Consider the following 14,721-nt stretch of genomic DNA (forward strand, 5'->3'; position numbering starts at 1 on the left):
GTCGATCCGGCATCGCTTGCCTCTGTCTTTGGTTGGCTGGAGGTAGTACTGGCGATGGCATGCCTTCCTGGGGTTGTACGGACTGATGACTGTGTCCGTCTTGATGCAAATGCCCTCAGGTTCCCCTTGATACTTTGTGGGTACTATCTCCCTGCTTCCATCTCGTGCTGTTGTGGCTTCTGTTTGTTGGTTCTGGTCTACCTTGGTGGTGTGTGGTAAGACCTCAGCCGATGTTGCAGCAGTGCTTTTGGCCTGCACCCACTGGTTGTAACGCTTGGCGTCCCTTCTCCTGGTGGATGGTGGCTTACTTTTCAGGGCCGGCTTAATTGGCTTTACTGGAGTGTACCTCTGGTTCCTTAGCCTTTGTCTTGGTCCACGTCAGCTGTGACTGACACCTGGTCAGAACTTGCGGAAAACTTCCAGGCAGGTTCTTTTCCAGTTAACTTCATGGCTGCTAGTAAGGCATTCAATTCATCTGGAATTTCCATTATGATTGTCCAAAAAGTTAGTGAGTTGTGTTCAGCTGTGTTCAGTACGAATACTTCAACGCGAATATATCATACCACATCTTCTTTTATATATGTATTTATAGTATACAAGGTATTATCCCGCAGTCAAGATTTGTCCACTTTTTAAGAACACATCCGTAAAAAACGGACGCCCACCGGACAGAAGGGGTCAGAAGGGCAATCATATAACATCTTCTTTTTTAAATATAAATGTACTGTTTTCGATTTTAAATGGATGAACATTTATTTTTTAATTTTATACTGTAAGAATAGAGCTGCATAACATTGTTGAACTATTCGCTAAAGTACATGTAGTATGTATTCGTATTTAAAATGAAATACAAAACGAAACATGAATGATAAACTGATAAACAAAATATCAAGAAATTAAGGATGACTAAATGCATGTACAAGAAGAAACTCACCTTTTTATCAAAACATTTTATGAATAAACACTTTGTTTTTAAAACTGATTGTTTCTATTTACTTGTACATATTTACAATTATTATATACAATTTACGTTCGTTTTTCAACCGAAAATAGCAAAACCTCATGAAGTATATCGTTGGAGTTTATAAACTACATTTAATTCCCCTGTGCCATGGTTTGCCATCTGCGTTTTTTTTTTAACAAAGCATGGTTGGTTACATATGAATTTTCTTACAATTTCGGAATTTTTTCTCAAGTAAACGGAATCAGAAAAAAAATCACTAGTCTATCCTGTGTCGAATACCTAAAACTTGTCAAAGAATATGAAGTGTTTGTAGAAAAGTACGGTTTCATTTTTCAAGTACAACGCTAATTCATCGAGTCCATTGAGTGAAAGAAAAGGCAGGATGAACAACTTGGGGGGGGGGGGGGGGAGTCAATGAAAAAAATATGTGCATTGAGTTTTTTTTTAGTTTTTCATTGAACTTTTGATGTCGTCCCTTGATCCAGAGGACAAATTTGATGTCGTCCCTTGATCCAGAGGACAAATTTGAACTGAATATTTCGATGTGAAAACTGTTAAGATTTTAAAGTTTAAAATTTTACCGTATCAATTGCAGAAAATTATAAAACCAATGAATTTCACATGCACATTTATAAAAGCTAGAATTGTGATGGCTTAATCAAGAACACAATCATGTACGCAAATACGACGATGGAAGCTTTAAACGACCTTGACCAGCTACGTGAATACTGATCAGTCCATTCAACGTTATAGTACGTGTGTTCTATTTTCGCAGGTGTGAGGTCGAAGGTTTGAATTGACCAATGAAAACGATCGTTCCTTAAAGAGTTAATATAATAAAGTTTGTTTGACTGATTACGTCGCAATACCTTTCGCTAAGCTTTACCGCATATGAGTATAGTTTCCAAAACATTTTATTTTAGATACAAATTACTAGTACTGTTTGAGTGTACTACATGTATTACCATGGCTTTAGGTAAATGAAAATTTTCTCTAAAGCTCTCAGACCAATTTTCCCTAAATCTGTTTCGTGTAGTGTTATCTTAGTTCAATGCATCACAACTTGGCTGATAAATAAAAATCAACACAATGCTATTTGGCAAATAAATAAAGTCAAACCTGCGTCTAATATCATTCTACCATCTGGTTGCCACATTAATCCTGTTTGTAAAAATATTCTACCAACTTATTTCAATAAATAGCATTACTGGTACCCTTTAGGACAGTTGTTGTAAAGAATACCTCAAAAAGTGATTTTTTATGGACTTTTAACATTTAGATTGCAGTTGCCTAACAGATTGACATTCTTTATAAAAAGTCAGACTTAGATCTATTAAAAGGAAAGATAATACTTTCATTTCAATAGTAGTTTAACTACAGTTGTTCGTATCTCTAGAATCAATCAGTGGACCGTGAAATTGGGGTCAAAACTTTAATTTGGAATTAAAATTAGAAAGATCATATCATAGGGAACATGTGTACTAAGTTTCAAGTTGATGTAACTTTAACTTCATCAAAAACTACCTTGACCAAAAACTTTAACCTGAACTTCGCACTATCATTTTCTATGTTCAGTAGACCATGAAATTGGGGTCAAAACTATAATTTGGCATTAAAATTATAAAGATCATATCATGGGGAACAAGTGTACTAAGTTTCAAGTTGATTGGACTTCAACTTCTTCAAAAACTACCTTGACCAAAAACTTTAACCTGAAGCGGACGGACGAACGGAGGCACAGACCAGAAAACATAATGCCCCTCTACTATCGTAGGTGGGGCATAAAAAGTAAAACTATTAGCAAAAATAATCATAATATTGAAAATGCCAATGGTAAATCAAACTGACCCTCATATCCTCTGTTATCGTAAGTTATCTCTGGTAACTGCTGCATACCATGTTGTCCATAGTAAGGTGACGGTGATGGATCTCTATACATTAACATCCTAGGTCCTGTATTATACCTCGATGCTGTATCATACAGAATTGGCTGTCGTGGGGTATTGTTAGAAGTATACAAACTAGCTTTGTCATAGTCATGGTACCTCTCTGGTTCTTTGTAAACTGATCTCCTTGAAGAAGATCCTTTTCTTCTAAAAATATAAATATATAATAGTATACTTCTCATCACACTTACAGTTATTACAAACTACAGACATGTGTCCTTTAGAATTGAGATTTGGGTTTATGCTTATAAGACAGCAACTCAAGGCAGAATTATCATTTCTGTGTTAAAGAGTGGTACGGGTAAACGAAAGAGACATTAATTTGGTATTAGATATAACCACTTTATAATACATCAAGAACAAGTGAAGTCAAAAATATGGAAAGAATTTGTAAATTTGCCTGCTACTGCTGATTTATGTGTAAATATATTTGAAGTGGATAAAAAAAAAAATTGACTAAAAATTAAGTCCATTTATCAGTAAATACAGATTTTTTTTAAATCCTGACGGTAAGCTTTTGTCCTTGTTTCATAACAATCTATGAAGGTTTATAAATTAACCATTTCAAAGAAATTTATTTCCGAACTGTCTGAAATTGATAACTCAGTTCTTTCATCAGTAAAATACAGAAAAATAAAGAACTTTTTTTTAAAAGCCTCTGTCAAAACGTCATTAATTCAATGAAGATTTGACAAAGTTATTGATATCTAAAAAAACTTTAACCAAAAACTGGACCTTAACATGGAAGCTGTAAACCACACTGATGAAATGAAGGAATTTTTAATCCAAAAAAAATCAAACTTTATCTTAAAACATATTGACTTACGCTACTAATGAACAGCAGCATACAATAACAACTATGATAATAAGTAGTCCCACACCCCCAGCAACAGATCCAGCTATGATCTTCTCTGTCTGACTCAATCCTGTTGTGGCTGGAACAGAAGCAAAATTTATACATTATATAATGCTATAACTATGCAGGATATTATTACTGATAAAATAATAGCTGTGTATAACGTCAGAGTACCCACATTGCACCTATTTAGACAGTTTTTTAACCTACGTTTATTTATACTTCAAACAAAAGTTTTCATTATATGTTTATTTTGTAGATGTATCATTATTTATTATATGGTTTCACCAATTACAATTTGAATCCATATGGAATCATAGAAAAATTGGTCTAAACTGACCTCCAAACCATCAATGATTCTTAAATGAGGAGTACCCAAATTGCATCCGTGCTTAAATTTGCATCGTCAAAAGTCTAATAACAGAGCTTTTGTTTAATTATTTCAAATATTTTGAACAATAGGATATTAGTCCATGCTTACTCTTCATTTTTTAAGAAATAGATGCTTGTAACATATTGTATTTTCTCATTTTAAAAAAGATGACGTTTTGATGACGTTGCATGGTGACGTTTCAGTACATTTTGCTTTTTCAGTAAACACACTTCATCTGTTGATAAATACTATGAACGTTTTGTGCATATCTAAATAGTTTTACCTATGTTGAAAGATGTACATAGTATCAAATCATAAAAATACAAATTGTTTAGTCTCTAGGAAATCTTGTAAGATTTCCGCTGCTATTTTTTCTAATTAGGTGCAATTTGGGTACTCGTTGCAATTTGGGTACCGTTACATTAGCTATTACAATAAATTATTATTATAGCTTACAGAGGCAGATTTAGGGCCCCCTCCCTTGTTTTCTGGGGAAAATTTGTTTGATTATACAGGGAATCACTGAAGTATGACCGGAGTGACCCCCACTTATGAAAATTTCAGGATTCACCACTAGCTAATAAGTCAATGTTGGTCAACAAACTAGATGACACAACACGAATATTGTACAACAATTGTTCCAAATCAGCACCAATTGAGACACTCTTTTTATACATTGTTCTAGTACACAGTTTTCCTAAGCAATTCTTTTCATACAAATATAATCAATACTGTCGTTATCATGAAATTACATCAAGTCGTGATTTCCAAAAAGGCCAAACAGGCAAATGTAAAATTTAATAATAATTTAGAGCAGTTAAACTTTAGTGTATTTAAATTGGGAGATTTTTAGAGAAAAAAAAGCTATGTACAATTTTTTAAATGAATGACTTTTCATTGTCATAGAATGTCAATTATGAAGTAAACAATTCCAGTAATATTGTGACTAAACTTACATTTACGAGTTTCACATCTTGACCCAGTGTAGTCCTCTGGACAGGAGCAGGATACTGGATTTCTGTTACATGTACCTCTTACACAATAGTTAGCATCACACTTGTCTGAAAATCAAAATACTTTCTTATTAAAAGTTTACAAATGCAAATCTCCATAGTAGGTTTCCTTTTCAGATAAAATGTATACTTATTAAAAATGAACACAGTTTACAAACCTTACATCAAATCTATTTATATACTCAAAAATTATATATACAGTATATATGAATAAGCATATATGCTAACAGTTTTATGCATAGTGAATGTATGTGTATTTTATCTGGTATATACAATCATATAATAATATGGTATCTGTATAAGCATAAAAGCTAGCCCTGATTGATTGTTTAATAAAAACTATAACCACGTTCCCATACGTTTTAGACATTATGGTTTTCTTCATTAGAAGAATTATTAAAACATTGAAACAACAATAACATTGATTGTATGACGTTCATTTGTCATGCTTTTTCTTTTTCATAATATTTATTGTCTTTGTTCAAAGTGTTTAGCCTGTCAGGCTCTATAGTTTTATTTTTTTAATCCTAAAGGTTTCTTTAGTTTTTCGGTAATTTTCTGTGCCAAATACTCTTTCTATTGCAGTGACTTTTAGATTTTTTAACAAATGGTTAAGTTCAAAATAAATCTAACAGAAAGTACCATGAGTAGGGTCTATAAATAAAGATTAATAACAAACTGTAAAAATAATAAAGCAAATGTATATATAACTCAAACAAAGACTACACAATTTTGTCAATTAATCCCTGGTACATTTGACAATTAACACACAGGGATAAACATAAAAACAATAGTCGTACTATATAGTCCAGTAAAAAAATTGTTAATAAAAAAAAAAAATCTCTGGACAAAAAAAACTCAAGTCTAAATATAACTTGTACTTACGTGTGCAGACATTATTCTGTTCCTGGTAGTTAGCCAGACATGAACATTTAAATCCATTGTTGACGTCATCTTGACACAGAGAATTTGCAGTGCAATTGTTTTTATTAGGAGTATCACAATAACCTGCAGAAAGAAAAATGATTGAGTAAAGTCTAACACAATCACACAAACTGTACTGCTGCTCACCTATCTTAAAGCTGCCAATTATGTGGCCAGCCAAAATTCAGGCATGTTTTATCACCTTGAGAAATCTGAATGTTCACAAATACAAGGTGCTCTCTTTTCTAGCAGAGGTATATCCTCAGAGCACACAGGTTATATTTTAATTAATTTATAAAACAGTGTTCATATGTCCGTAAATTTTCGGATGAATTATTGACAGGTTTATTAGTTTAAGAAGTTTTTGTAATATATAATACAAATGAGTTTTATTCATGGATTCTTAAAATTTGAGCAAATTAGATTCTAAGGAAAACAGAATCCAAAAGAAATCTAACAAATAAAGTTATGTTGGTATGGTAGATACTTACTCTTACAATCTGCCAATCTTGTAGATGCAGGCTGGTCTGTGTACTTCCCATCAGGACATACCTTACAGGAGAACTGACCTGTCAAATCCTGATAGTAATTCAATGGACATAGGTCACAATTACCAGTGGCAGTATTCAGTCTTTGTCCAGCTAGACAAGGGGCTGTAAATAATCATAACACTGCAATTTATTTTGGAATTTGGTATTTCATAGAATTAGCAAATATCAGATGAAAATGGAACCTACCTAAAAAAAAGTCTTTTTTATACTACTTTTTCATGTTAAATTTCGTTATTGTGGTTACAAATTACAGCCATTAATTCATGGTTCATATAACTCCCCAAAAAATCCATGAAAACTAAAAGTTATATTTCTTTTTCAGTTTGAATATCTATTGCAATTGTTAAGAGGTCATTTGAATAATTTGCTTTATTCACATTTCCTACCAAACACAGTCTTAGTAAGAACGTTTTGATTGGTTTAAAACAATGTAAACAATGATAATTGAGCCAATGACATAAAGTTATATTAATTTTGTTGAATGAACAATGAGATTACCCGTAGTCCTTTAGAATCTAAAAAAGTGAATTAAAAATTACTTACACTGACTGCATGCTGCGTTTGATGTTGAGCCAACTCCAGGAGTTGTATATCCAGATGGACAAGCCACACATAGTAAGCCATCGGTAGCTTTGTTACGATACTGGCCCTTAGGACAGGCAACACACTGAGCTCCTATACCTTCTTGACCAGAGGCACAGTCACCTGTAGTAATAAAATCACATTGTTAAATACTTCTTTCAAAATAGTAATATTTGCTTTGTTATGAATTTTTTACAACAACCTTAATTACTTAAGGTTTGTGCTTTAAATTAGAGGTCCTCCAAAGCAACAATGACCACTTTTTCGTAAAAATCATACATCAAAGGGCATTACTTCTTGAAAAAAGTTAAACAATTTCGGTTATGTTGACATAATGTATTTGTAGATCTTGATATGCTGATTACTTTTGCTTTTTAAAAGTCCTATCTATCTATAATAGTTTTTAACATAATGAGCAAAAATACATACATTAGTAATAATTATCATTAAAGGGCAATAACTCCAATAAAAAACTGCTGACAATTTCGACCAAGTTGACTTATTTATGGGTCTTGTCTTCCTGACCACTTTTTGTAGTTTCTCTCAATCTATAATAATTTTCAAGAAAGAAGGCAAAAATGAAAACAAAAATTGGTAACATTCATCATTTAGGTCAATATGTACTAAACATAGTTGTCAGATAGTTTTGTTGAACCTAAAAAAAAAATAGCAGTTCTCAACCTTATGTACATATCTGCTCCTGTCGATTTTCTCTATCTAGAGTGGTTTTAAAGAAAATGTAAACTTTTAATCTATTCTACGGTCAAGTTATAACATGATACTTACGTATACAACTACTTGAGGAGGTTGCCCCTGGTGATTGAGTTGTATAACCTTGGGTACAGTCTGTACAACTGTCCTGCCATTTATCACTATTATATTTCCCTATAGGACAAGGTGTACAAATGTTGTTCGCTGTATTCCTAAACTGTCCTGGTGTAGTGCAATTTCCTGAAGAAGAAAAAGGAATAGTTATATAAAAAAAAGTACCAATTTTTTCTTTATTAATTTTTAGGCATCCACTGACCATAACAATGAGGCCAACAAATTCAAAAGAAATATGACCCAGATAAGTTTAGAAAATAAGTTATCTGTTTACAAGGGGGGTTCTGATCCCGGATCCCGCTTACTGTTTTGTCTGATTCCCGTATCCCGCTTACACTATGTACATAAGAAATTCTCATTTTCCCTTGTTTCACTATACATTATTTCCTGTTTTCATGGCACAATAATTTGACTTTCACGTGTTATGCTTACAAAATATCGGCAATCCCACCTCATGCTTTGACCCCAATGAAACCCACTACAAAATATGAAGTATCCCAGTATTCTACCTTCTAAACTTTAAAACTTTATACAAATAGTCTACAAGTGTGACAAAGATGATCTTATGAAAATTTAGTGACAAGAATTATCTGAGGTTAATTTAGTAGCAAGAATGATCTCATGATGGTCAGAAGATTCTTCTTGAATAAATGTTGGTATCAACTTTCAAGAAAAATTGTTTCATATATCTTGCTCCATCAAAATAAAACTGTAACATATCATAAATCCTATATTATAGCTTGCTGCCTGGTGTGAGCCAAGGCTCATGTTGAAGAACATACTTTGACCTATAATGGCTTACTTTTACAAATTGTAACTTGGATAGAGAGTTGTCTGATTTGCACTCATACCATATTTTTTTATGTCTATAGTCTGACTTTTAAAGAAAATACACTTACTGACAGTACAGTCAGAGGAAGAAGTACCAGGTTGATTAAGAGGTGTAATGAAATCAATTGGACACATTTGACATTCCATGGTTGCTCTATTGGTACTATCTCTGTAATATCCTCTCAAACAGCTCTGACATGACTGGATACCAGTATTGGAACCTCCTGGAGTATAGTTTGGATTGATCTCAGTTCCACTTCCACAATTAACTGTCAAAAAAAATAATCACAAAGTTAGAATTGTATTAGATTGTGTGCCTTGATGGATGACTGACTGTTAAACATGCAGTGACCAATGAGAACACGATATTGTTATATGAACATATAGACCCTGCTTTGTGCTATACTGACTCACTGAGCTGAATTTTTTTATTTTAGTTTAGGTTATAGTACCCATGGAATACTGTCACCCATTCCTGGACATATAATTCTGATACCACGCCAATGCTCTAAATGAGTATCATGTCCATGTCTAGTCTTGTAACCTTTATCTATTATGACAGTATTTACCTTTATCTGTGTGGTTATCTAAGAGTATTAACTACTATAGATTCTTTGATATTCATTGGATACCAATTTTCGTGGAATTCGTTGGGACAGGGGAACCAAAATCCACCAAGATGCAAGTTTTCCTTAAACCACGAAAATTGGTACCCACAAATAATAAATGAATCCACAGTAAATCAATATTTACTCATGGTATTTTTTTATTCTTTCTATCATGATAGTAAAATGTATTTACCTTTACAATGTGATTGTTGTGGGGTGTGAGTATCAACTAAAGTCTAAACCTAGTCTTCAGATTAGCCAAGACCAAGGCTCTGTGTTGAAGACTGTACTTTGACCTATAATGGTTTACTTTTACAAATTGTGACTTGGATGGAGAGTTGTCTCATTGGCACTCATACCACATCTTCTTATATCTTTGTTTGTTTTCCTTCCTTCTATTATCTCAGTAATTACCTTTACAACATGATTGTTGTGTGGCTGTTTGAACAGTAAATGTTGTAGGGATTATTTTATTGTAAATACATTATTAATCCAAATGTATTGAATGGTGTATTTAGAATATTGATAAATTCTTGCACCTAGTTTAAGATTTGTTGGGTTTGTATTTCTTATCAATGAATCAGATTGCCTGGAATTTAAAATTTGTGATGTCTGGGAATTGTAATCAGCCAATCAGTTTTCATTATTATTACAATATTTACCTTTACAATCTGATAGTTGTGTGGCTGTTTGAAGAGTGAATGTTGTATATCCATTCAAACAAGATATACAGGTTGTCTGCTGCTTCTGTGGTTGGTAATGGTCGTATCCACACATTTCACACTGGTTGTTGACAAGTTTGTATCCAGCTTGACAGTCAGCTACAGAACAACAACATACATTTATTGATGATTCAGTATTTTAGGACATTTTAAGTTTCACTAAAGCCTGACTGGAGCGGGACCCCCTTATAAAAAGTTCTAGATCCCCCATTGAAATGAAATTGGGTCCCATTCAAAATATTTTGCTGAACTGAATATAGCTCTAACTATTGAGTACAGTGGCTCCTAAAGTAAATGAAGTGCATTATCATAAACAGTGGCACCCGCTTTTAATTGCCAAAAAGAATAAATATATCATGCTTTTCAATTTTTTGTGTTTTCCAGTGGTCTTTGATCTGCTTTACGGAATTTTACAGTGCAATCATTACATAATAAAGTTTAAACTATTGAGTTATTTATGAATCAAGTGGGAGATTCTTAAAATTAAAAAAAAAAACATGGAATATATATGTACTGGCTAAAGTAAAAAAAAAGGGTACTGGAAGAAACATGATAATTGTTGCACAATGGACTTTGAACTATTAGATCTTTTTTATAAACTTATTACAAGGCATATCTATGTTATACTTACGAACATTACATGCATTCTGATTCGTAGATCCAGTACTAGCAGTAATGAATCCAGTTTGACATTTTGTACAACTACTGGCTTTCTTCTCAATTTTATAATACCCAATCTGACATTCGACACACAGACCATTTACATCTTCATATCCTGGATCACAACTCACTAAAATCATAAAAAAACACAAATTACCTGATTTCTATTTAATGCAATCACAAAGTAGAGGCTCTAAAGAGCCTGTGTCGCTCACCTTGGTCTATGTGCATATTAAACAAAGGACACAGATGGATTCATGACAACATAGTGTTTTGCTGATGATGATGTGTTTGTAGATCTTACTTTACTAATATTCTGGTACAATTTTCTGTATCTATAATAAACTTGGCCCTTTAGATACAGAGGAAAATATTTTGTAACAATTTACAAAAATTTACCAAATTAGTGAAAATTGTTAAAAATTGACTATAATGGGCAATAACTCCTTAAGGGGTCAACTAACTATTTTGGTCATGTTAACTTATTTTTAGATCTTACTTTGCTGAACATTATTGCTGTTTACAGTTTATCTCTATCTATAATAGTATTCAAGATAATAACCAAAAACGGCAAAATGTCTTTAAAATTACCAATTCAGGGGCAGCAACCCAACAACCGGTTTTCCCATTCATCTGAAAATTCCAGGGCAGATAGATCTTGACCTGATAAACAATTTTACCTCATGTCAGATTTGCTCTAAATGATTTGGTCTCAGAGTTATAAGCCAAAATCTACATTTTACCCCTATGTTCTATTTTTAGCCATGGCAGCCATTTTGGTTGGTTGACCGGGTCAGCGGACACATTTTTAAACCTAAATAACCTAGTGATGATTGTGCCCAAGTTTGGTTAAATTTGGCCCAATAGATTCAGAGGAGAAGATTTTTGTAAAAGCTAACCATGACGGATGACGACGGACTACGAACGCCAAGTGATGGGAAAAGTCAATAGATCACTACTTAGTGCAATTACAAAAAAACACTAATCATAAGATCAGTAATCACCGAAATCACTGAAATCATAAACATCACTTCTAAACTTCTATTTAGACAATATACATATAGTGTCTTGAAATATGACATTTATTTATACGAGGCTTAGAAACGGGGAAAATGCGAGGTTCTACCGAGCATTTTTCCGTTTCGTGCCGAATACAAATAAATGTCATATTTCAAGACACTATACGTATATTGTTTTTATACTGAAATCGATAAAAAATTTAAAAAAATAAAAAATATGTAACAAATATTGTTAAAAAAAGTGTTTTGGAATTTCCCTCTTGGGGGTACCATTTTGGGTTATTTCCCTATGAGCGTAGTCCAGGCGGTAAGACATTGAAATTTTAAGAAATAAGAAAGGGAAAATGAACTTAATTAATAACATTTGATACACATGGTATAAAATTAACAATTTGAAGATATAACAAGTTTAAATACATAAAAGTTTGACCATTGTTACTACACGTTGTAATGGTTGTGACGTGACGTTGTTGATGAAATACAGTAGTTCCGGTTAGTAGGCGGGGCTTATAGATTAGTTGAGGTCATTGACGTATAAGGCTAACGTTTATACGTATAGCTTTATCTGTATAGTAAAATAGCTGATTGCAGTATAAAAAATTCTCTGCCTCCCGATTAAATGGCAACAAACAAGAATGTGTTCATATTAAATAGATGCCCCACTCACACTTTCATTTTTTTTTATGTTCAGTGGACAAAGCTATAATTTGGGTCAAAACTCTAATTTGGCATTAAAATTAAAAATATCACATCATAAGGAATATGTGTTTTAAGTTTCAAATTGATTGGACTTCAACTTCATCAAAAAACTACCTTGACCAAAAACTTTAACCTCAAAGACAAAATCAAAGAGCTGAATAGCTCTGAGGGGAAAGACGGCCCTTGTTTCTATTTCATTTTTTTTTTGGGGGGGGGGGGGGGGGTTATCTTTTGATAGTCTTCATATAAAGAATGAAAAAAAAGAACAGCTAGAACATGTGGGAGGTTGACACTATTGGAATCAATTGTTGTTTAATGTAATTTCGTTTCTTTAGTTTAGGATTCAATTTAGACCAATGGAAGAGATCTGCATCTTCTAAATCTAAACATACAATTAAAGTTGATAGTTAATTAGCTAAAATCCAACTACATGTAGTTGAATTCTGTCATTTAACAACAACTACAATTATTTTTGAAATCTTAATAGTGTACGACTGAACTGCAGACTAGGGCCATTTTCCATTTTTTGTGACCGTACTCTTAAGATTTTAAATTTTTTTCTTAAGAAAGTTAGGACTGAAAAATCTATTCAGTTTTAAATTTCCATTGATGAAGTTCCCAGTTACATATCTCATCACAGGGATACAGGTACTAATAAAAATAACAATATGATTGATGTAAACTGTGTGAAGCTTGTTTCCAAATCCTACATTTTGAAATATTTGTAAAATTTCATGAATAAAGAGGTTTAAACTACAAAATGCAACATTTGTAATTTTTTTTGTAACTATTACAATGATTATGTTGGTACACAAAATTTAGTTTTAATGTAAGACTACTTATCATATACTAAATGTCACATTTTAAGTATTTATTTTAGTGGATAATTAGCTCATAAATTGAGGTGCTCCTGAACTGGAGGAAGATTCTCAAAACAGAGATTTACAGAAAAAAATGGAAAAGATCGTTTCTCTCCCCCATCTCATGTAGCCCCTCGACCTACAAATTAAAGTTTTGCATGTTGATGATTGAATCATCTACAGCAAACATCATTATGTTTAAATTTAACAAATACTATTTTTTAATAAGTGCACAATCTTTGAGAATGATTTAAATAACCAGTGAAGGATATCCCTGCTTATGCGTAGTGTGGCATTCCAACAATGACGTCACTATAAAATATAATGTAGGTTGGATATATTTAGAATATCTCGTCATACTGATTTTTCCGGATTGTAAAGAAACGTAAATAGTGTAAAGGAGAGCTCAATATAAGATAATTTCGAGAGAAACAGAAGGGAAATGTGTAAAAAAGTGTTTAAAGTCAATTTATTCATTTTGTGTCTCCCCATCTCATCATTCTCAGTAAGATTTGTTGGGGGGTTTTCCACGCTATAAAAACAAAATGAATGATATGAGGGAATGGCACTCTGGTCAACCCCATTGGGGATTGACGGCTTGAAGCCGTCTTCCCCAAAAACTAAAACTTGAAGCGGGACAGACAGATGGACATACGAAAGAATGGAAGCACAGACTGAAAAACATAATGCCCATAAATGGCACATTAAAAAAACCAATGGATTAAAATTATTATAATACTTACATATGCAATCATTGAGTGATGTAGCCCCAGGAAGAGTGGTAGTTTTCTGTGGAGGACAGCTATCACAATCAGTCTGCCATTTATTACTCTGGTATGTACCAGCAGGACAAATCTGACATGCAGTACCAACAATCTTGTATCCAGCTGTACAGTTACCTTAAATTAACAAAACAATACTAAACACAGTGATATAACTAGCTGAAAAGTTACCCAAATTGACAAAACAATATTAAACACAGTGTTATATCCAGATGAACAGTTACCCAAATTAACAAATCTATAGTAAACTCAGTCTTATATTCAGCTGAACTGTTATACGAAATTAACTAAACAACAGTAAACGCAGTCTTATATCCAGCTGTACAGTTACCCCAAATTAACAAAACAACAGAAAACTCTGTCTTATATCCATCTGTACAGTTACCCAAATTAACAAATCTATAGTAAACTCAGTCTTATATCCAGCTGAACTGCTACACTAAATAAACAAAACAAAAGAAAACTCTGTCTTATATCCAGCTGTACAGTTACCCAAATTAACAAAT

General features: G+C 32.8%; 1 protein-coding gene across 3 annotated transcripts in view; it reads right to left on the reverse strand.

Annotated features, from left to right (window-relative positions):
• Positions 1 to 14,721, reverse strand: part of LOC143045784 (uncharacterized) — a 104,872-nt gene that overhangs the window by 4,310 nt on the left and 85,841 nt on the right. For 2 of the 3 annotated variants that reach the window (XM_076218536.1, XM_076218535.1), the window contains 12 exons: positions 14,177 to 14,332; positions 10,827 to 10,985; positions 10,136 to 10,294; positions 8,934 to 9,134; positions 7,996 to 8,160; positions 7,171 to 7,332; positions 6,568 to 6,729; positions 6,038 to 6,160; positions 5,096 to 5,200; positions 3,737 to 3,845; positions 2,813 to 3,057; positions 2,084 to 2,125 (listed from right to left, as the gene is read on the reverse strand). In XM_076218536.1, coding sequence (XP_076074651.1) covers positions 2,084 to 2,125; positions 2,813 to 3,057; positions 3,737 to 3,845; positions 5,096 to 5,200; positions 6,038 to 6,160; positions 6,568 to 6,729; positions 7,171 to 7,332; positions 7,996 to 8,160; positions 8,934 to 9,134; positions 10,136 to 10,294; positions 10,827 to 10,985; positions 14,177 to 14,332 — 1,788 coding nt within the window. The remainder of the gene's footprint in view (positions 1 to 2,083; positions 2,126 to 2,812; positions 3,058 to 3,736; positions 3,846 to 5,095; positions 5,201 to 6,037; positions 6,161 to 6,567; positions 6,730 to 7,170; positions 7,333 to 7,995; positions 8,161 to 8,933; positions 9,135 to 10,135; positions 10,295 to 10,826; positions 10,986 to 14,176; positions 14,333 to 14,721) is intronic. The other variant, XM_076218537.1, reaches the window with a different exon arrangement.

This window comes from Mytilus galloprovincialis, chromosome 9 (assembly GCF_965363235.1).
Source record: "Mytilus galloprovincialis chromosome 9, xbMytGall1.hap1.1, whole genome shotgun sequence".
NCBI classification, from domain to species: Eukaryota; Metazoa; Mollusca; class Bivalvia; order Mytilida; family Mytilidae; genus Mytilus; species Mytilus galloprovincialis.